General features: G+C 36.0%; 1 protein-coding gene across 1 annotated transcript; it reads right to left on the bottom strand.

The window, feature by feature from the left end:
* Positions 1-861: 861 nt before the first annotated feature.
* LOC120332256 (kelch-like protein 3) lies at positions 862-9985 on the bottom strand. The gene is made up of 13 exons (XM_078119176.1): positions 9887-9985; positions 9455-9575; positions 9018-9174; positions 8440-8657; positions 7852-7998; positions 7390-7483; positions 6155-6193; positions 5719-5795; positions 5132-5312; positions 4810-4944; positions 3938-4093; positions 2680-2821; positions 862-1976 (listed from the first exon to the last, which is right to left on the bottom strand). The coding sequence occupies exons 1-13, from the start codon at positions 9946-9948 to the stop codon at positions 1856-1858; spliced, it is 1650 nt and encodes a 549-aa protein (XP_077975302.1). The 5' UTR covers positions 9949-9985; the 3' UTR covers positions 862-1855.
* Positions 9986-20297: the final 10312 nt, after the last annotated feature.

Raw genomic sequence — 20297 nt, 5'->3', positions numbered from 1 at the left:
GAAAAATTGGCTAGACATACATAACCCGTTATGGGATAACAGTATCAGTTGACAGTAAGCAGTCACAAAAAGTTCGAGGTGAGCGAAAGGTTCGGTAAATGAACTCATGTCATACTTCACAATCACAATAAATCGTAAAATGTACATAATAGCTTTATTGCTATTATCAAACAATTGTTTTGTATAACTCACACTTCAAGTTTTTCCGATGAAATAATACAAAATTAGTCTTGTTGGCATTAGGACATAATTGGTTTATCAGCATCAAGCTGTAAACGTTGGCCAGTAGTTGATTTGCCACCGCGAATATATCTTTTGTGTTTTTTCCGTAAAGAATCGAATCTGTGTCATCAGCACATATGATCGACTCGGAGCATTTCAGACACCGAGGCATGTCATTTATGTAAGCAGGAAAGAATAATGTGCCAAGTTAATATCCTTGAGGAACTCCGTCCTCCGTGACACAAATATTAGTGAATGAATTGCCATATTGCGCAACATGTTTTACAGACTTGGCGATGACACTTATGCGTGAAACTGCACCGCTAAACTTGCCACCATTGGGAAAAGTGTATATTTATGGTCGACTCCTTATATATTCATTCCGATTTCTTCTTCATATTTACCATACAAATTACGTGAAGATCGACTTTGATGACCGCACTTTTATTTATGATGCTTGGATGAGGCGACTAAATTGACTGCAAAATATTCTAAATTGACTTATATGCTACGTCACAGAAAATATAAGCAAAGCTTATCTTGTATCTTTTGGTGTTAAAATGCTAATTGAAGAGCCATTCATGAAGTATCTTAGTATAATCATTGACAATAAACCTTAGAAGTAAGTATATATGCCAAACACCTTGTATACTTTTGCTTGTGTCATAATCTCTTTTGCAGCATAACTGGATACTCTACAAACATTTTGGTAAGGTAAGAGAATCATTCCTTTATGAAAAGCAATGACAGGGCCTAGTTGTTTACCCGAATTTACAGACAAACAGGCGACCAAATTAATCCCCAGTTTTGTGTTTGCGCAGGATTGATTGAGTAAAACTTTTAACATTGCATTCAAGACTTTTCGAATGCAAATACTTTTTGATATTTCTTGGCAAAGCGACGTACCGAGCCTTCCCTATAAATGAAATAAATATGTATTCGAGGAAAACATCAAACTGCGTCTCAAATATACATAAATTTGAATACTTTGGTATAATAGAATATGTTTTAGATGTACAGCGCAGAAAATGTAATTTAGAACAAAGGGAGACTGCACTGATTATGGAGTAACGACTCCCAATATGTTGGAATTTCAGATTTTATCTATGTCGCATGAGTCGCATCATAACTAAGGCGTAGTTAATAGTGCAGATATGAAAATCTCATAAAAATAAAGTCGGCAATAATTTCTAAATCTGACAAATAATATCGCTGGAATTACACACACGACCTAGTTTTATAATTTACTCTTTACATACTATTGAGAATCAAATGTTACACATAATTAATAAACAATCATTGGAATGATGAAAAATCATTATATATAGTAATTACTAAGCTAAAATAAACAATTCATTCTAGATTAATAGAGTCTCAACAATAGAATCCAATTACTCTCAAATCTTAATATTGACTTGAATTGTTTGATTTATGAAATGATATTTACAATTTAAAATCACACCAAGCTAGCGAAAATATTGATATATATATTGAAAATCTGCTGTCTTGATAAAGCACGTAGGAAGAGTAAATCAAGCATTGTTCTCAAACATTGAAGTGATTGTAAATCATAGCAGTGTAAAAGGGTTGAGGGTTGAAGTCTTGATGTTGGATATTCAGTCATTGTTTATTATTAAGGAACATTCAAAGCGATGGAAGCCAATCTCACAATGCCTTTCCCATCCATTGTTTCAACAACTTCCCAGGAATTTACAGCGAGATCATATTCTTCTATCGTGTTATTGGAATTATTTCTGCAAAGAATAACAACGTAATTCAAGCATTGAATGGTAAATACAAGCATTGATATATTTATGTAGTTATACATTGGTTGAATTTTTACTTATTTTATTAATTGTTATTGAATGGTCGAGTGTACAAATGATGGTAAATAAGCGATAGGACACACTTTGGGTTAGATTTCTGTTCCACCCAGTGATATCTACAATTTGAAATCACCTTAATTAGGGTTGCGTTTTTTCATGACGGACTGTGAAAATCGAATTTTCTAGCAATATCAGATTTGTACGTCCGAATGGTTGCCTATTCAGAGATTTGAATTACTAATAAACAGAACGAGAATATCGATCGGAGACCTAAGACTTATCGATCGAAGATGGTTTCGATTCATGACTCTATAGTGACACCGCGTGTCCCATCACTAAATTATTGATACGACATAATTCATCCAAAATCAATAGGCTTCTGGTTGGTCCGAGATATGACGAATGCACATGCAAAATTTGGAGCAGATTCAACTTCGCCTCCGTGAGATATCGCGTTCATCTAACAGGCAAACAAACAAACAGACAGACAGACAAATACCTATCAACGTACTCACTGATCTTAAGATCGATAAGTAATAAGTTGTTTTCACTTTTGGTCTATTCAACCTTTCGATTAAATAATAGATACGTGCACTAAATATCTTAGTTTATAAATTAGGTTCCAACTTACCCTCCAACAACAAATATCTTTCCTTCAACGACACAAGCTTTGAAATTTCCTCTTGGATTGTTTAATCTGGCAACAGTGGTCCATGTTTCAGCAACTGTATCAAAGCATTCCACAATGTTTAAGCAGCCATTGTTGTATCCACCTTGTAAAATAACAACTCGAATTTATCTGGAAATTTTATATCGATCAGCCGATTTACCGGTCCGCGAAGCTTTTTTGCCGGTCCGTGAGAAATTATGTTGTTTTGATGTTTTTATGCCGTCTCAATCGCTTTACCGTAGACACAGTTGCATTGGCCCATTACGCAATTATCTTCCGCCGTCTTTCGCGACATCAACTGGAGAGGGATTAATATGATGAAAAAAGGCTTGATTAAAATGGTAATTCTACTTTACAGTCCAGATTAAAAAAAGGAATTACTTATCACAATTTTAGATATCTCTTGATAACGAATACCCATCGCCAAGTAATCGAGCAATCAAACTGTTGTCCGTCTTTTCAGCCAGTTACTGCGTTATGCGAAAAAACATTTTCATTACTAGATTCAATTAAAATGAAGCAAAGAAATGGGCTGCACGCGGCTGCAGAGCTACGTGTTGCAAAAACTTCTTTGAGGCCTTATTTGCAATCTTATATTGGAAACGAAACAGCAACAAAATTCTCACAGGAGTTAATTGTGTTTGTACATGATCCGTGTGAAATGTTTTTAAGTGTGCTTTTTTTGTCTAGAAGCATATTGAGTGCCTGACATTGCAATATATTACGCAAAAATATGTTATTCTTTTCTGTTCCGGCCATTTTAATTTTTTGCCGGTACGCGAGTACATTTAATCTAATTTACCGGTCCGCCAGGGTAGAAAGGTTGGGAACCGCTAGGCCTTAGGCCGATATGACTTAAAATATTGTGTACAATTACCTCCTGAAAGTCAATACAGAAAGATTCTGGAGGAACTCATACACACATGAGAATATTTCAATTTTTTTGGGAGTAATTGCGGTTATTTTGCATTCTGAAGTGAGTTTGGAAAAGAAATATTAAATTCACGAAGCACTTGACTAAATCTATGTAATATTGAAGGCATTAGGACAGAGATTTCAGGGTTTAGTATTGGTAAGTGAAGCGTTTGCTTATGCTGTATTGAAAGTTGAAAGTTAATTGTCAATTTGCAGGTGATCTGTATATCGGAATATCTATTTATCGAGCACCTGATTTGCATTGCATGCGCAAGCCAAAATGTATTGAGGAGCAAATCCTCACCCATGACATAAATCTTCCTATCAAGCTCAACTGCAGCTGCACGATTTCTTGCATTCGGCATTGAAGGAAGTGTCGTCCATGTTGAATCTGATGGGTTGAATTTCATTGCATTTGATAGATTTTCACCGTTGTACCCTTCAATACAGTAAATGAAACCTAAATAGAATCAAATGAAAAATAAATTAGTTTTGCAAGTTGGCAATCTTCATGTAACCACAAGTTCTTTCAGATGAGAGCTGTTTTATAGAATCGGACTTTTTAACCTGCCAACATTGGTTTAACATAATATTTTGGCCATGAGACTGCAGCTGGACAACATGCACCCACCGAATTCTTATTTGTTCCATCTTAAATTTAATTAATAATTCCCGCAATATTACCCTGGTTACTGTTGCGTTGTTTTGGCGCATAAGCCATTTAATGACTTTAATTAATAGAAATGACAATTTTAGTTGTAACTTACTTTGACACCAATGTGAGAGAAAGGATGTGGCATGATTAAAGGAACAACGATAATTTAGGACCATGTCGAGAATACTCTCTAACGAAGGTATTTGAATATTTTACTATTCCGAATATGTTCAAAAATGATATTCGCGAACATAGCAACCGAAATGTTCCAAATTCACAAATGAAATTATTACGGAATGAATAATTATATATATCAAATACATTTGATTTTGAAATAATTCTATCTTTTAATTTGTCCTAACATTTTTTTATCGAATCAAAAATAGCTCCGTCAGTATTTTTAAATTGTCTTAGTAGGTATAGAGTCCTGTCACATATGCTCTGTCACCAAAACCCAGAACAGCCAATTCTACATTCAACTACCACCCAAGTTTTATAACGTAACGTTTTACTAAACCTACATCCTGCAGCAACTATTGATGTATAATATCCTTCCACAGATTTATCAGTGACATGAGACCAGGTTCCATCAGATGGATCAAATTTTTCAACTGCTTTACTGGTCCACTCAGAGTCATCAAATGAATAGATTGAACCTGGTTGTCAAAAAAATGGAATGAGCGACTGACAGTTCGCTAATTTGTTCAATGTCACAACACGATTCATTCCCCCCTATATGTTATAGATCGTGGAGTCACAAGCGAATTATAGAAAACGTAAATTGGCATAGCAATCATAAAAATTAGAATCTTCAACGTTCAATTAAAAAACTGTATTACTAACCTTCAAATGCAACAGCAACCACACGTTTTATTGCCAACCTCCGATCTGCCAGTTCAACCCATGTAGCATTGGTATCAGTATAATTCAGTTGATAATTGGTTCCACCATTTACAAGAACACAGATGATGTTACCGAGTACCACAGCGGTGAAGCCTATGCCAACAAATTCATCACTGATGCCCTGTTGGATTAAAATCGTGGATTTTGGTTAGGTCGATAATAACACATAGTTTCATAACAATGCTTTCGAACTCTATGAATTCAATCCGAACAATGCTTTCGAACTCTATGAATTCAATCCGACAAGTTGAATTAAGACTCTAAAAATATGGTGTCGGGAGTCAAAGCTTTATCTATTTCAAATTCACCTTCTGTGTAGCAAAATTTATTATTTTTGTCCAAATATAAAATTTGGTGGTAAGTACTTTTAGAATAGTTCAAGTCCAGATAACTGCAAAACAAATACGATATAGAGCAAACCTGTCATCAATATAACAATGAAAATCTTAAAGCATATTTATTAGTCATTGAAGGATGATCTGATTGTTAAAACAGGCGTATCAATAGTATAGTTAAACTGTACAGACCTGCAGTGTCGTCCAGGTTTTTGTCTTTGGTCGAAATGCTTGAATTGATTTTAACTTTTTATTGAAAACGACAATCGCTGAAAAAAAGTCAGGAATTTTAAACATTAATTGACAGAGAGAAAAAATAGAAGTCAACAAATTTGGTTGTTAGTACAAACAAATGATATAAACAGCTGATGAAGAAAACACATAACTTGGTGAGACAGTTGGCATGACGTCGTAGATTTTCAGCATGCAACTCCAACATAGTTGGGCTGAATGTTTTAAATGACAAAGTGCTTGGTACAGATTATATAAACTATGCTGAATGACATACAGATATTTATGTTAAGAGTTGTATTTTCTAATCAATGATCATTCAAATTATACAAAGAGTACAACTCCTTCCAAAAACAAACGATAGTTAATACTGATATTTTGCTTCATATAAACTTACCGTTACTCGGTTGAACTTGATCAGTGGTTGGTCCAGCATCTGAAAGAGAAAAAGTAGAAACAATCTACTAAGTTATATCAATCTATTGAGTCATATCAACAAAAGAGCAGAATATCATTTAATATAATAAAACAGGATTCACCGTGAACATAAACTAGCCTGGCTACAGAAGCATCCGTCTGAAGCAGGGCATACGAGGGCCTGCTAAAATGAAACGAGACTGACGTCACAGATTGCGCAACACGATTAACCATCGGTAATCAACACTTTTGCAGTGTGGCGTAATATGTGTTCTTTGTTTAGCAGCTGTTTTGACACAATATCGCAATTATTTTTGCTTTTCAGGATCCATAAGTGAATGTGATAAATTTCTTGTTGAAAAAAAAATGATGTGCGAGGTCTGATTGAGTTTTTTGGCGATAGGGGGTTTATTTGCAGAATGACGATTGAGCAAAGAATTAACATTAAATTTGTTTCAAACTTGGAAAAATGCATGTCAACTCGGCATGCATTCAATCGTTGAGCTTTCTGCTCCTCAGTCAACTCAAGAGCCTTTGGCATCATTTTGGCACACACCTTTCGCATTCCCAAAGTGTCAACCAAAATGGTGCGGACCGTTTCTTTGTCCATCCCAATTTCGTTGGCAACGACGCGAATTGTTAAGCGACGGTCACTGCGAACCAACTGCCAAACCTTTTCGATGTTGGTATCATTAGTGGAAGTGCAAGGCCTCCCTGACCTCGGATCATCCTCCACATCCTCCCTGCCTTCCACAAATCGCTTGTGCCATTCAAAAACTCTTGTTCTCGACACGGAAAAATCTCCATAAACATCACGCAACATCTGCAAAGTCTCAGTCGCCGTTTTTCCAAGTTTGACACAAATTTTAATGTTAATTCTTTGCTCAGTCGTCATCCTTTAATTGAACCCCCTATCGCCAAAAAACTCAATCAGACCTCGCACAGCATTTTTTCAACAAGAAATTTATCACATTCACTTATGGATCCTGAAAAGCAAAAATAATTGCGATATTGTGTCAAAACAGCTGTTAAACAAAGAACACATATTACACTGCAAAAGTGTTGATTATGGTTGGTTAATCGTGTTGCGCAATCTGAGACGTCAGTCCCTTTTCTTTTTAGCCTTACCTCGTATACGTATACAGCAGTACTAAAAAAATAGTACTATAATTGATAGAAAGTTTAGTCATTACTCCACGATATATCAAAACGTACTATTGATGACAACATCTTCCGCCACAAATTGTAATCCACCAGTGAAAATCTTCAGAAGTGCTCTCAGGCATCGATTCGAGTCGAAGACTAAAGGCTGAATAACAGAATAAAATATGTGACGATGAATTTGCAAACAAAAACAAAAATATTAAAGCGGTGGGTCCTTCTAAGTCAAGTCTGAAACTATAAATTGAGTAGCTATTCTCAAAACTGCCCAAAGTTTAGTGGTAACCTGGACTTGTTTTGTAAGAAGACTTTGTTCGTTGAATGTCTAAACAATCATACTGGTTTTTCTCTCCCCTCATTTAAAAATTCAAATCATATGCTATCCACGGTAATGACAGGATATAAGATCTTAATAAGGCTAATTAAATTTCATGTACTCTGAATAAAACTAGTTAACCAATATTCAAACTTAAGTAAACTATCCAAAATATCATGCTCATAAACTTATTACCTCACCTCTTTCTCCACCAAAAACTTTTGATAATTTCCCGATATTTTCGTCAAATCCAGGTTACCAAATAATTCTCCAAATGTTGATGCCCGATGCTCTAAATCGAAGTTAGTCCAGATAATCAATGCTTTGCACTTGACATCTTCAGACGCCTACAATTGAAATGAAATTATTAATATGTGGGATCTTGGGTTGAACTGGGAGAAAGTCTGAAACTGGAGTTGTATAGAGTATAGAAATAATTGTAAATGATTGTTAATTATGTCATTTACTTAAAGTGCTTGCAGTCATATGTTGTACATATTAGGGTTTGCCTTTCGCTCTTCATTTTTTTAATGACATAATGTTTGCCCTTTTTTCTCTTTTGTCAATATTACTGTTAGACTAATTCGCGGGTGTCGCTGTTTGATTCCTTTATCCTTGAAATGCCATACTTAGGTTCCTTTATTATATTTATTTGCACAGTGTTTTTTTCTGCATGGCGAAAAAATAAATTAATAATTATTAAATCAAGATATATTGGATTTCAAAAATTGGTATAAAATAAAAACCACAAAAATAAATATATTTTATTACAGATTTAGACTCCTCACATCGACTTCTTTTGATCCAAGCAGAAAGAAAACATAATCTTCATCCAAATGTTTGAAATCGTCTTCAGCTACAATTGATTGAAAATTCTTCAGAGCATATTTGTTGCAACTTTCAACTAAACCAGCGCAGTTGAAAGTGTTTGCAATCATCTTTGTTGAATAGAACGATTCTGGACTTAGTTCTTTCTCGAGAGATATGGCAATTTTATCACACATACCTGTGTATAGAACACTTAAGAGAAATTTCACATATGAACTAGAAAAATGTCATTTTTGAACTGGAGTCTCATTTTAAAGTATTGCCGGTCTCTATGTAACTTCGTAACCGCTGAGTGCATTGAAAATGGCTTGTTTGCCATTCCGGTAAATATGGTATAATTCAAATTGCGAATACAAATTCTGCATAGGTTTTCTACAGTACATCCATGTGTATTTTAAACTGCAATATATTGCTGTTGGTCATCACAGCAAATGCTCTACCATGGCAAAGCTAAGACGTCAAAGTATTGCCTAAGCTCGATTGAGCGTTCAATTTATTACAAAATGTCAAGTTGAGAGAATTACCATGAGGCACCCACCTTGTAACTGGAGCATATGAGCGGTAAACATCAGCTGTTTATGCTCCTCACGACCAGGAGTGGGAAAATTACCAGTGTAAATGTAATTGATACAAGTTTTTACACTCGAGTATTGAACTTGTTTCATTGTCACAATGCCAGTGCTGCTCTCAACATTCTGAAATATACCACCATGGATTAGGTTTACTCTCCGCAAGTTAAATCCCACATTTCACCTCAGTAACAGATGTACACACAACAATTTCGTCTGAAATTCTTGGTGCAGTTATGGTCAAACAATTCTTTGTTAAAGGGTATTTATATGATGAAAATTTTGTAATGTCTCATAAAATGCAAATCTAACTAAATCATTTTATACCATCTCATAAATTTTAGTTATTAGTAATATAAAAGAACATCATTTATATTTGTTCGCAAATTCATGATGTAACACTCACTTCATGAGACAACATTGCACGAAAATAATCTGATCCTGCTGACAGAACATTCCTGTGTGCTGGTATTTTCTCCTCGCCGACCATAATTGCGAAGTCACTATGCTCTTTGCTTGCTCTTTGTCTGTAATTGAAACAGGCAATTTTCATCATTGTAAACGTTTGTATCGTCTTACATTTGAGGAGTAATTGCATTCAATTTGCATACACTGTATAGAAATTGGCAACTCACTGAAGTGAAGACGTTCTTCGTATGCTGTGAGATGCTCGCCAGTATGCTGAACAGTTAAAAATTTACATCTTATTGACTGGTATTGTTTAAGTTGTTTTTAATTTATGACACATATGTCCGGATATATTTTATACAACGGGAATGGTTGTGTTCAAGTACCTGAAGTCTGTGTGTCTATAGTAAACGTAAAGGTGCATACTTACTCGTTAAGTGCCATCATCATTTTCCCACAGTGCTTCAAATCATAAGCATCAAGAGGATTCATTTTTCAGTTTAAACTTAATTCACTATATTACTGATCTAACAAAAAAATAAGATAAACATGACTTTCCTATCCAGTTGTGCGGAATTCAAAACTTTTAAATCGATTCCTCTTCACAAATATCAACCAAATTTACCCCATAAGAGCAATTCTTTTCCTTATAATTGCTTACATGTACGAGTATGCCAAAATGCAAAATAATTATAACAAATTTCATTACTACTTTATACTAACCATTTTAGATTATGCAACGCTGCTAATGGAACCTCATGCGGTTCAGAGGTAGTATTAGATACTGCTAAGTACTTTCACAGAGTCTAGTAGATCTCATTGTCTGAGAACAAAGTACATAAATATATTTACACAATATCGCTGAGAGTCTTATTACCTGGTACCGAGCGTTGTATGATGAGTTAATAATTAACAAAAGTCAACAGACATAGCCTACATAGAGAATATTCCTAGTAAGTGAGACAGTGTTTTAAATGAGAAATCATTTTGAATCACATCTTCCCAGGAACAAGGCTGAGCACAAACAGTCCGTGAGACTGAGCTAAGATACCCATTAAGCCTAACAGTCGGGATTGAAATAAAAGACCTTTCATATGCTAATTCACACTGAGTTTTTTTTGGACTGACACATGATAAGTCTGATCAATTTTACAAATATAGTTTGATTCAGAATTGATGAATTCAAAGTGTACGAATTTGACTCAAGTGTGACTTGAGTCATCCAAACTTGATCTTTTCAATAGTTATGTTAGCGTTCTCAAGTATTATATGATGAATATCATTGAAAGTATGAGTATTTACAACATTAGCATTTATAAAGAGATTCAAACTACTAAAAGAAAGATTTTTATATATGAAATAAAAAAAACAATACACTTCATAAATAGAATGTGGTTAGGTCAAATCATGGAAAATCGAATAAAGCCTGATTATTTCAAAGAAATTCATACTCAGACAAAAAATATACCATTCAAAGACTTTTAAGCTTTCCATAGTTCTCTTTTATTTTTCACACGCAGTCACTGATATGTCACTGAGTTCGGAGGGGCTACAATACCAATTTTATTACACCATATGGAAGGTGGTAGCCATGGGATTTAAAGCCACGACTTTTCACACATGATGACGACATAGTAGGGTTAAATTTAGCCAACAGGCCATCTTTGAGATTTAATGTAAGTAAGGATTATTAATGTTTGCTGTTCACAATAAATATATAATTTGTTGATTATAAAAACGATTGAAGGTAGAATGACTAAACATAATTGTCTGAATAACTAAAAACAATTACAAAAATTATCAAAAATAATTTGCTAAAATACTAAACATTTGAAAATAGCAAGTATCCCACACAGTAACAGTGACAAAAATACCAACATGTAAACAAGACTGCTTATTGTAAGTAAACTCATCTTAAATCAAATTCCCGGTAGCTGAGCAGACTCCCAGTTTAGCATCATTAATACACTCGTGATTGCAGGACAGAAATTTGAGATAATAATGCTATAGTATAAGATAAATGATCGATTTCTTGCTACTGTAGAGAGTTAGGATCATAGTTCTATATTGATCCATTGGGTAGGAAAGTCTGTAGGACAACTAGGATATTGGGCGGACCACTCCGGGTCAGGTATGAGAGTAGTTGAACAGTTAAACCCGTTTCCACCATCTCACTCGAGATGAAATCTTTGGGTAGGCAATGACGGAAATTTCCGCTTTTGCTAACATTACTATCTCTATACTTGTCAGCCTAATCTTTACAGTCTCATTCTGGCGAATATATGAAAGATTGACCATCGCATCGCTTACTATATTTAAAATATGCAAACAGTTGTTTACGAAAATCATTGCCATCATCATCAATTGGAAAATAGGACTGAGGCTATAGATATTTCATTTAGAGCAATGGTCTGCAAACTTTATGTACTTGCGTTATCCACTTTTTGGTAGCGTGCGTGTCTTCTTTAAACAATCGCCACAATTAACTTCATTATGGCGCACTCGCACCTCGTATTGCTGTGTTAAAATGCTGCCCCAATGAGACGTGTATGTTGCATTTTTTTATATATTTTATCAAACAATGTTTTATTCACTTATTAACGGTGTGAAAGATGATGTTGCTTCGGTGTTCTAGCCAAAGCGGAAACTTCGTTGCCTCGCAATATGTCGTCCAATTGACGATCTGACTATCGGGTGCGAAATTTAATCTTAGTGTAATACCTTTTAGATAGCGCATATTGCTCACAGAAAATTGTGCTTTCGAACATGCACACTTCACGTTTTACACTGTCGCCCAGATGAGCAGTGGCTCAGCCACCGTCTCGAGGTCGAATTTTGTTTTTGCAATTACAGGTTTAACATTAAATACCTTAATAACTGCGTTGCTGACCTGGCATATTAAGCTTTGAATTAAATTTGGAAATGCGCAAGACAGAAAAATATTTTTCCTTTCAAGCACTTTGAAATGTTCGGTCCTCGTTGAAAACTTCCCTCCGTTTCCCAAAAATTTCAAATTTTGAAGATCAAAATAAACTTAACTTATAATTACAACCAACGATGGGACGTTCATCAAGTAAACGACCTACAACTGACACTACTTGCTATAAAACGATCGACGTACAGCAGCCCTTGTTACCACATAAATCCATGTGGATACCATGCATTCAGAATCATTTTTTGTTTTATGTGTTAAGAAAATTTGAGGGCTGCAAAAATATTGTTCGCGGACCGTATATGGCCCGCGACCGCAGTTTGCCGACCCCTGATTTAGAGTGACTTTCGATGATTTGTCTTATTCCAAAAACCCAGAATACTTGCCATATTCCCCCAAATTCCTCAATTGTATATTTTGCTTTGCATGTAGAACACCGTAAATGGGATGCAGCGGACTCCATATCCTGAGTATTTTTTGCAAGACTCTTCACATATGAAATCGCCCATGTTTAACATGATTTGGCTCGGAAGTGCGGCGCATCGGGTTAAACATTAGGAATACGCTCGCTATCGCACCTCTGATTACGCTGCGTGGAGATAATTATGTGGGAGGGGATTGCTGGACTAGTCGCCGCCGTAAGGTAGTTTGCGTGATCGCTGGTAGGTTACGACTTCCTCCACAATCAAATCCAAGCTTCCAAACACAAAGATTGTCTAACTAATCTCATACCCGACATGGACTGGTAACCAGACACAAAAATAAAATTTGTGTGATTCGATGCAATAACGATTTAAAAAAAGACATATGATCTGATCAAAGACTCAGTGAGGATTATAAGAATCCTCACTACTTTATAACTATTTAAATATTGGCGAATTGGCCTCTCGCTAATAGTCAATAATATCCTGTTATCGCCCCACAAGTAAATTCATTTTTTATTCTTATCTCAAGTTGAAATAAAGTTATACTGAGTTATTGTTTGCTAATCTAACTTATCCCTATCTAACCTAAGATAAACAGATCAAAAAACAAATTCCACTGCTGAACTGAGAATACCTGACAGCCTGACCAGTAATGCCATTATAACGGAGTCAATATCATAATACAATAAATGCATGACAGAACCCATGAATGATACCATGCAAAATGGCAATGGTACTGAAATAAGATTATTCTGACCAAGACCTGTTACGCTTCAGTGATAATTTGGCGGATTGAAGAAAATGGAAAATACGACCCAGACCTGAAAAATACTGGCTTGCAACAGTTCTCAACAAATCCCAATATAGCATTCAATTTGAATTATGAGCATACAAACTCTAAATCTGGTTTACAGAATAATCATAGCCTAATTAGAGGGTAGTATCTCTGCCAGTTTTATTTGTATTGCCCTTCTGGATAGGACCAGACTATTTTTAAAGCAGAATAAAAATTCGGCAGGAGGGTGTCGTATTATATTTCGTAAAGTTATAAAATTACTTTATCAAATTTTAGGTAATGATAAAAAGGCAGTATATTCAACTTATATTTTATGTACTCAATTGTTAAATAAACATCGATTTACTAAAAATATATGTTATTTTCAAATTTTAGTAAAAAAAAATAGATAGATACTTCTAAAATAACTGACTATGTTACTGATTTCATTTCGCTAAATATAAATATTTTATCAATAAATTAATTATTAAGACTAATAAATTTAATTTAATCAATTGCACCACCCAGAAGGTATATTATGTCCTATTATTATTCAGTACCATGATCTGGCATTATTAGACATTCATTATTTGGTTTTTAAATTATACTGAATCCTAATCGTTTCCATCAATACCATAGCTTTATAATATCTAGGTGTATAGTCCACACCAACTAAAATTTCTATAAACTTGCTTGGCACTTGGCAGAATATTCCTTGTCTATTTCAAGGGTAATAATTCTGTCAGCTTTGATACATTTTTTAAAAGCTTTCACAAAAAAGCAAGAAGATCCTGATGCCCTATCAGGGTATGGTATAATATTTCAGCAAATCCTGAATATTTTCAGTTTGATTTCAATACAATGCCAACAAAGCATTGAATTTTACATGAATTTCCATGTACTCACTTATTTAGTCCCATCGTCATTTCCCAACAGTGCTTCAAATCATAAGCATCAGGAGTTAGATTCATTGTTTCAGTTCCGGGTGATTGAAAAGTTCTAACTAAACTCACTATGCAACAGATTAACCACAATATCCTGATAAATAATAGGTTTACAGATCTAGTTGAATAAACAATGGCTGTAAAATGCTATCCCAGCTAAATTCCTATGAAAAGCAGAAAACCCAAAACTAAAGCACCTACACCGGCTTGGTGAAAACTTCATAAAATCGGTTAGATAATTGATGTAATGCATATTTAGCCTGACAACTGCAGCTCTTGATTTACAGGTCGATTATAAGGTTCCAGACAACAACAGCGAAATCTGATGTATCAATATAGGGGATTACCCGTCTAGCCAAGACAGTCGTGATTATTCGTGCGTTAAATAAAGACAGCCGCTCACTATGTCGGGTATTCCACATTATTTTACTTGTCGAAATAAAGTAACTGGAGCATAAAATTGTTCGTATTCATCTAGCGGGAGAGTAAAATGTCCTATTTGTTTATTTTATCATAGGGACCTAAACAGGGACCTAAATTTTCAAAAATATATATACTCGTTGTACTCTTGTGAACAAAAATTCCCAATATGATAATAGTTTTTTCATAAAGTGGCTGTGATTAGCATTATATTGAATCCTATCCATTTTTTTTTCTATTAAGTAAAGCGCAATTCTTTGTAACCTTCGAATTAATAGATAATTTTGAAACTCAAATTAGTATTCTATTCACAATATAGTAAGTGAAGTTTGAGTTCAAATATTCATCCCTCTACATCCCTGATTGTAAAATTTTTACTATATTTTGGCTAATTACCACAAATACATTAGGTCCACTTCCTATCAATAGCACTGCTATAGGTATTTGAACTATTTGAAAATTCAATATTGCTCGAAGTTGTTTTTATATTTGATATATTCATTTACCTTTTGAGATTTTTGCTGTTTGATGAAAATGTTTTAAATGGGTACACCCGTTCCACAGTACACCCCCTGTAGACACTAAAACTTAGATCTTTACAGACCCCGATTTGGTTTCAGAGTTCTATTTTTCATCCTTTATTAATTAATGATATTAGTTATTTAGATATTTGATTACAAACCCCCTTCTTGTACTTTGAAAAATCCCTTTCAGTAGTCATTGAAATTGACCTCCATATTCACATTGTGTTTCAATTGTTTTTCATAAACCAAAGTTAATCCTATCTTCGTAAATCCAATATTTTAATTTTTAATTTTTTTCACTTATATTCCTTTTCATTTACCATAATAATTATCCAAATACGCTCATTGGGTATAACTACCACAATTTGTTCACCATATTAGTAATTCTCCAGACCCCTAGTAATTAATATGCATGGATCAATGATCATATGAGCGTGATAACTAACTTAAATCAATAGCCCCTTGTAATTGTGCTTTTTACAATTATTTAAGTGTATATTACTCTATAATTAGCCGTTACACTCATAGTCATCCATTACCTGTGAATCTTATGCATAACAGTGAATTTGGGGGGAGCTGACTTGGATGACCGTATGGTCGTATCGCTCCCTCCAGTCTTTACCATAAACAGTGCTTATTTATTTGTATTTATGCTTTCATATTTATATTTGTTTTGGTTGACGAATCAATCAATCTCTCTCTCTCTCTCTCTATGAAACAATCATTTTACCAGTGGCGGCGCGTGGTCATTTTGACAACCGGGGCAAGCTACTGCGGGACCAAGTCACCCCCATCTACGGGGACAGGAGGAGCGCTGTAACTTCTCCCATCATTTTATGAGTATAAAAACCATTCCATCGGTAACAACCAATCGGCAAAAGCGACAATTTTTACCGATAAGAAAGTGTCTTTAAAACCGGTCCAAGTCAAGGGATTAATAAATATAGATATAGTTTATTCTGAAACCTCTTTCAAAAGGAAAGGCAATATTTACCCAGATAAATACAATGACATATTAACAGAAACTTCGGGAAAGCAGACAAAACCTAAAACAAGAGAGCAATGCTCAAATATATGGACACGCAGAACAATTCCCCAAAAATCATATGCGTGACCAACGACTAACATACCGGCGGTGACTTACCAGTACCTGTATCGGGGTACCGTGACGGTACAGGGACTGTCATAGATATTTTAGGTCCTGTGACAATTGAAACATCAGTTGAAATATCTCGTGATATGAGTCAATTATGTACCGTATTATCGGATCAGGTACCGAACCACAGTCAAACATTTCACATAAAAACGATACTAAATAACATGCGTCAACTTAACACCAGCCGAATCGGGGTACAATTTTTGGTACAGTGACTGTCATAGCCGTTTAGGGCTGATGGACAATTCGACTACACGGACAACTCACCAGGCCTAGGGTGGTGTAGCCAGTCTGCGGACAATTTCATTCAAACCGCTATAAAACAAAAACCAATATATCTGACCCGTTAATTTTTTCACCGTGGGTGCATTGGCGGCATTTATTCTACACGCTAAACCTCGTATTAACTTTCTACGACAAAGGGTTGAAGCTATACAAATCCCCAAAGTACGGCACTCGAAAGACGTATTTGCGACCGAACAACCAGTGTGCGACCACGGATTTCAAGCCTTGATCATCGTTTATGCTGCGTCGAGACTATCGCATACGCAGCCATACAGCTATCAAACAGACAAAATACGGTGGTCGCAAATTGGTTGACAATTGTTGGTCTTGTGACAGCGTGAAAACATTGGGCTTCTAATTGCATTTCTGACCATCATATATTTCAAGATCACGGTTATTTCGAACAAAACTCGTTAAATTATAAACAAAGCCCCACAACACAGCAATCAAACAGACGAAATCACGGTGGCCGCAAATTGGTTGACAAAGATATTATCGACGTATCGGAAATGCACACCCCCTAGTCCCCCTCCTTCAAATGTAGAAACGCGAAACTTTCAAATATGGTTAAAAGAAACACAACTCTACCCACCTGCCAAGTTTCATCTTTTTATTTCTCATATTTGTATGGATTTTCAAGCTTTTGACAGCTACGAGTTAGTTCAGTGTCACCGCGCTGTGTTACGGTACCAGAACTTCTCTATCTTTAGAAGGTCCTGTCTTGTGACAGCGTGAATTGAAATTGAAAGATGGTCCGTTGGACACAAAATGGCGTCCGATATCCGTAGAACGTTTAGTGACGTCATAGCAAAAAAAAACAAATCTTACAGAGCTAACAGAAATATTTGAAATAAATAAAAGTAATAGCCTTCTGGAGAAAAATTTCATCTTCAACCACTGAAAATTTCAAAGCAATTAGTCCAGTAATCAAAGAGAAAAGCGACTTTTTAAAAACGTGCCAAAGAACAAGAACAAGAATAAGAACAAGAACAACAACAACAACAACAACAACATAATATTGAAACGATCGTTATGTCCACTACGTGTCCAATAAGGTTTAAAACGTTACTATGAAGAAAGGAAAGGTAATGCAAAAATAAGGACATGCGTCGCTCACTCATAGATATATATGCTGCTAGACTTCTACTGCTTGAACATATATGCAACACGCCGCGGTTTCTTGAAAGCAAAATGCTCAATAACGCGCTGATTAAAGTCATGCATCCCAGAAATAACGTCTCTGTGAATGGATAAAACAGCCAAGGAATTTAATCTATCTTGCTTCATTGTGTTTCTGAGATACGTTTTAATACGCTTCAGCGTGCTGAATGTTTGCTCTGCGTCGGCGGAAGAAATAGGCGTCGTCTAACTAAATGATGTCCAGAAATTTTGCAGACGTCGCAAAGGTAGTTACTAGAGTGTTATCTATGAGGAACCCATAGAGCGCGCAAGTTGATGTGATGTTCAAAAAAGTTTGATTGGTGTATATACATCGCAATTCATTTTCCAATTTACCCACGTTTATCATGGGGTAAAATTTGGAGACAATAGCAAACAAATGGATGGGAAATTGACGTGCAAATTTTGAAAAATTTTTGGGGTTCATCAAAGAGAACGCGGCAAGGTGTTCAGTGCGCAGACGATCGCCTATTTGATTCACCAGAATGTCACAGCATTCCTTTGCAGACAAAATCAAACGCTGCGTTGTTTGCCCGCGGCGTAAAGAAGCACTCCATGTGTCGTCGTAATTTATTGTTTCCCGGATACGAGATACAGCATCGCAGAAGTCTGAAATACACGACTGCACAGACGCTCCATCCATTAGCCTTGACTGCAATGCGCCGTATAATACATCCACGTGATAGAATATTGTGGAGAAAAAAGCGAGAAAAAATGAAAACTCACCATCTTCTAGCAGACGCTTTAGACCTGCCGCCTCCCTCACAGAGCGTTCGTCCCAAACCGCATAGCTCTGAATGCCATTGAAACACTCAATGAGCTCAGACCTAATTTCGGACACGCCCTGCACCACGCGTGATTGGAAGTTCCAACGTGTTGGTGCACAAGCTGGGAGACGACGGCTACATATCTGGCGAAGGAGGTCAGAGCGCTTCGGCGAAACGGAAAAAAATGAAGAAAACCCCGAAACATTTGCAAAAAATATACGGACGAGAGGGGTATCAAGACACATATTTTTATTAACGAGGTTAAATTGGTGTGCATAACAATGTAAAAAATGCGCATGAGGAAAATCTTCTTTTATATAAACTTGAACACCATGTTTCGACCCACTCATGACTGCCGCGCCGTCATAAGTTTGAGCTATCAGTTTTGACTTCGCGTTGTCAGGCTGTAACACTTCTTTCAGTACAGCCGATATCCCGCAAGCCGTGCGATCAACGATTGGTACAAAGCTGTGAAATCTCTCGGTAGGTTTACCATCTTTCACAAACCGAAAAATCACAGCCAGTTGGGAAACGCACGTGATGTCAGTTGTCTCGTCAGACTGAATCGAAAGGAACTGGCAATTCTCAATTTCCAGAGCCAAATGTTGTAAATAAATTTTATACATTGAGTCGAGCAAATCATTTTGGATATCCCTAGATGTCCCTTTCGAAACAGTTGCGGCATCAAGATGATCTCTCAATACTGTATCTAGGGATGCGGTGTATTCCACCATATCCAAAAATACCCCTCTATTAGAAGAGCCAGCCCGTTTATCGTGCCCACGGAGGGACAGCTAGTGACAACCAATGAACTTCAAAACATCTATCAATCGACCGAGAACATGGCGGTTTTTCTCGACGTTTTGGTTGTGCCAACGAATAGAAACCGCGCGCCCTTCATCCAACTGTGCTGCAATATTAACATTCCCGAATGTTCGGTATTTTACTGCATTGTCCAGATGCTCCATAGAAGATTGATGATCCCTGGCATGCTCGGAAAGATGTTTAAGATCTCTAAAATCAAATTTACACCAACGTGAGTCACGGGCGGTAGTAAAAAGTAGGCAATAAGAACAAAAAAGTGCATTTTTGTCCTCGCTGTAACACAACCATTCGTGTTTTTTATACCAAGTTTCTGCGCAGAATGTACGCCGACGCTTTCCTCCGTCATGGGATTGTTCCAGTGAACAATTTTTTGGTTGATAAGGCCCAAGACGTTGTACCTCTAATTTTTGTTCCAGCGGCAGCTGCGAAAACGGAGTGCGAAGTAGTGCATCAACCTTATTCATTATGAGGTCTAAGGCTAAGAAATGCGAAGCCGGAAAGAAGTGAGGAGCTCAAAAGGAATGTGGAAAATCGAAAGCAAATGAACTAAAGGTCTCTAACTGATTCAAATGGCGAAACAAGCGACAAAAACGAAGGCGAGGAAACTAT

Source organism: Styela clava, chromosome 13 (genome assembly GCF_964204865.1).
Source record: "Styela clava chromosome 13, kaStyClav1.hap1.2, whole genome shotgun sequence".
Taxonomy (NCBI): domain Eukaryota; kingdom Metazoa; phylum Chordata; class Ascidiacea; order Stolidobranchia; family Styelidae; genus Styela; species Styela clava.
The sequence above is the reverse complement of the archived record's forward strand: the minus strand, read 5'-3'. Positions and strand labels throughout refer to the sequence as shown.

Excerpts from the sequence above, each read along its gene's own strand:
- LOC120332256 (XM_078119176.1), bottom strand. The coding sequence starts at position 9,948 with ATGAATCCTCTTGATGCTTATGATTTGAAGCACTGTGGGAAAATGATG. Across the intron at positions 8,658-9,017 it reads TCATATGCTCCAGTTACAAG|GTATGTGTGATAAAATTGCC; the intron begins GTGGGTGCCTCA and ends TTCTATACACAG. Across the intron at positions 4,945-5,131 it reads GGTTGCTGTTGCATTTGAAG|GTTCAATCTATTCATTTGAT; the intron begins GTTAGTAATACA and ends TTTGACAACCAG.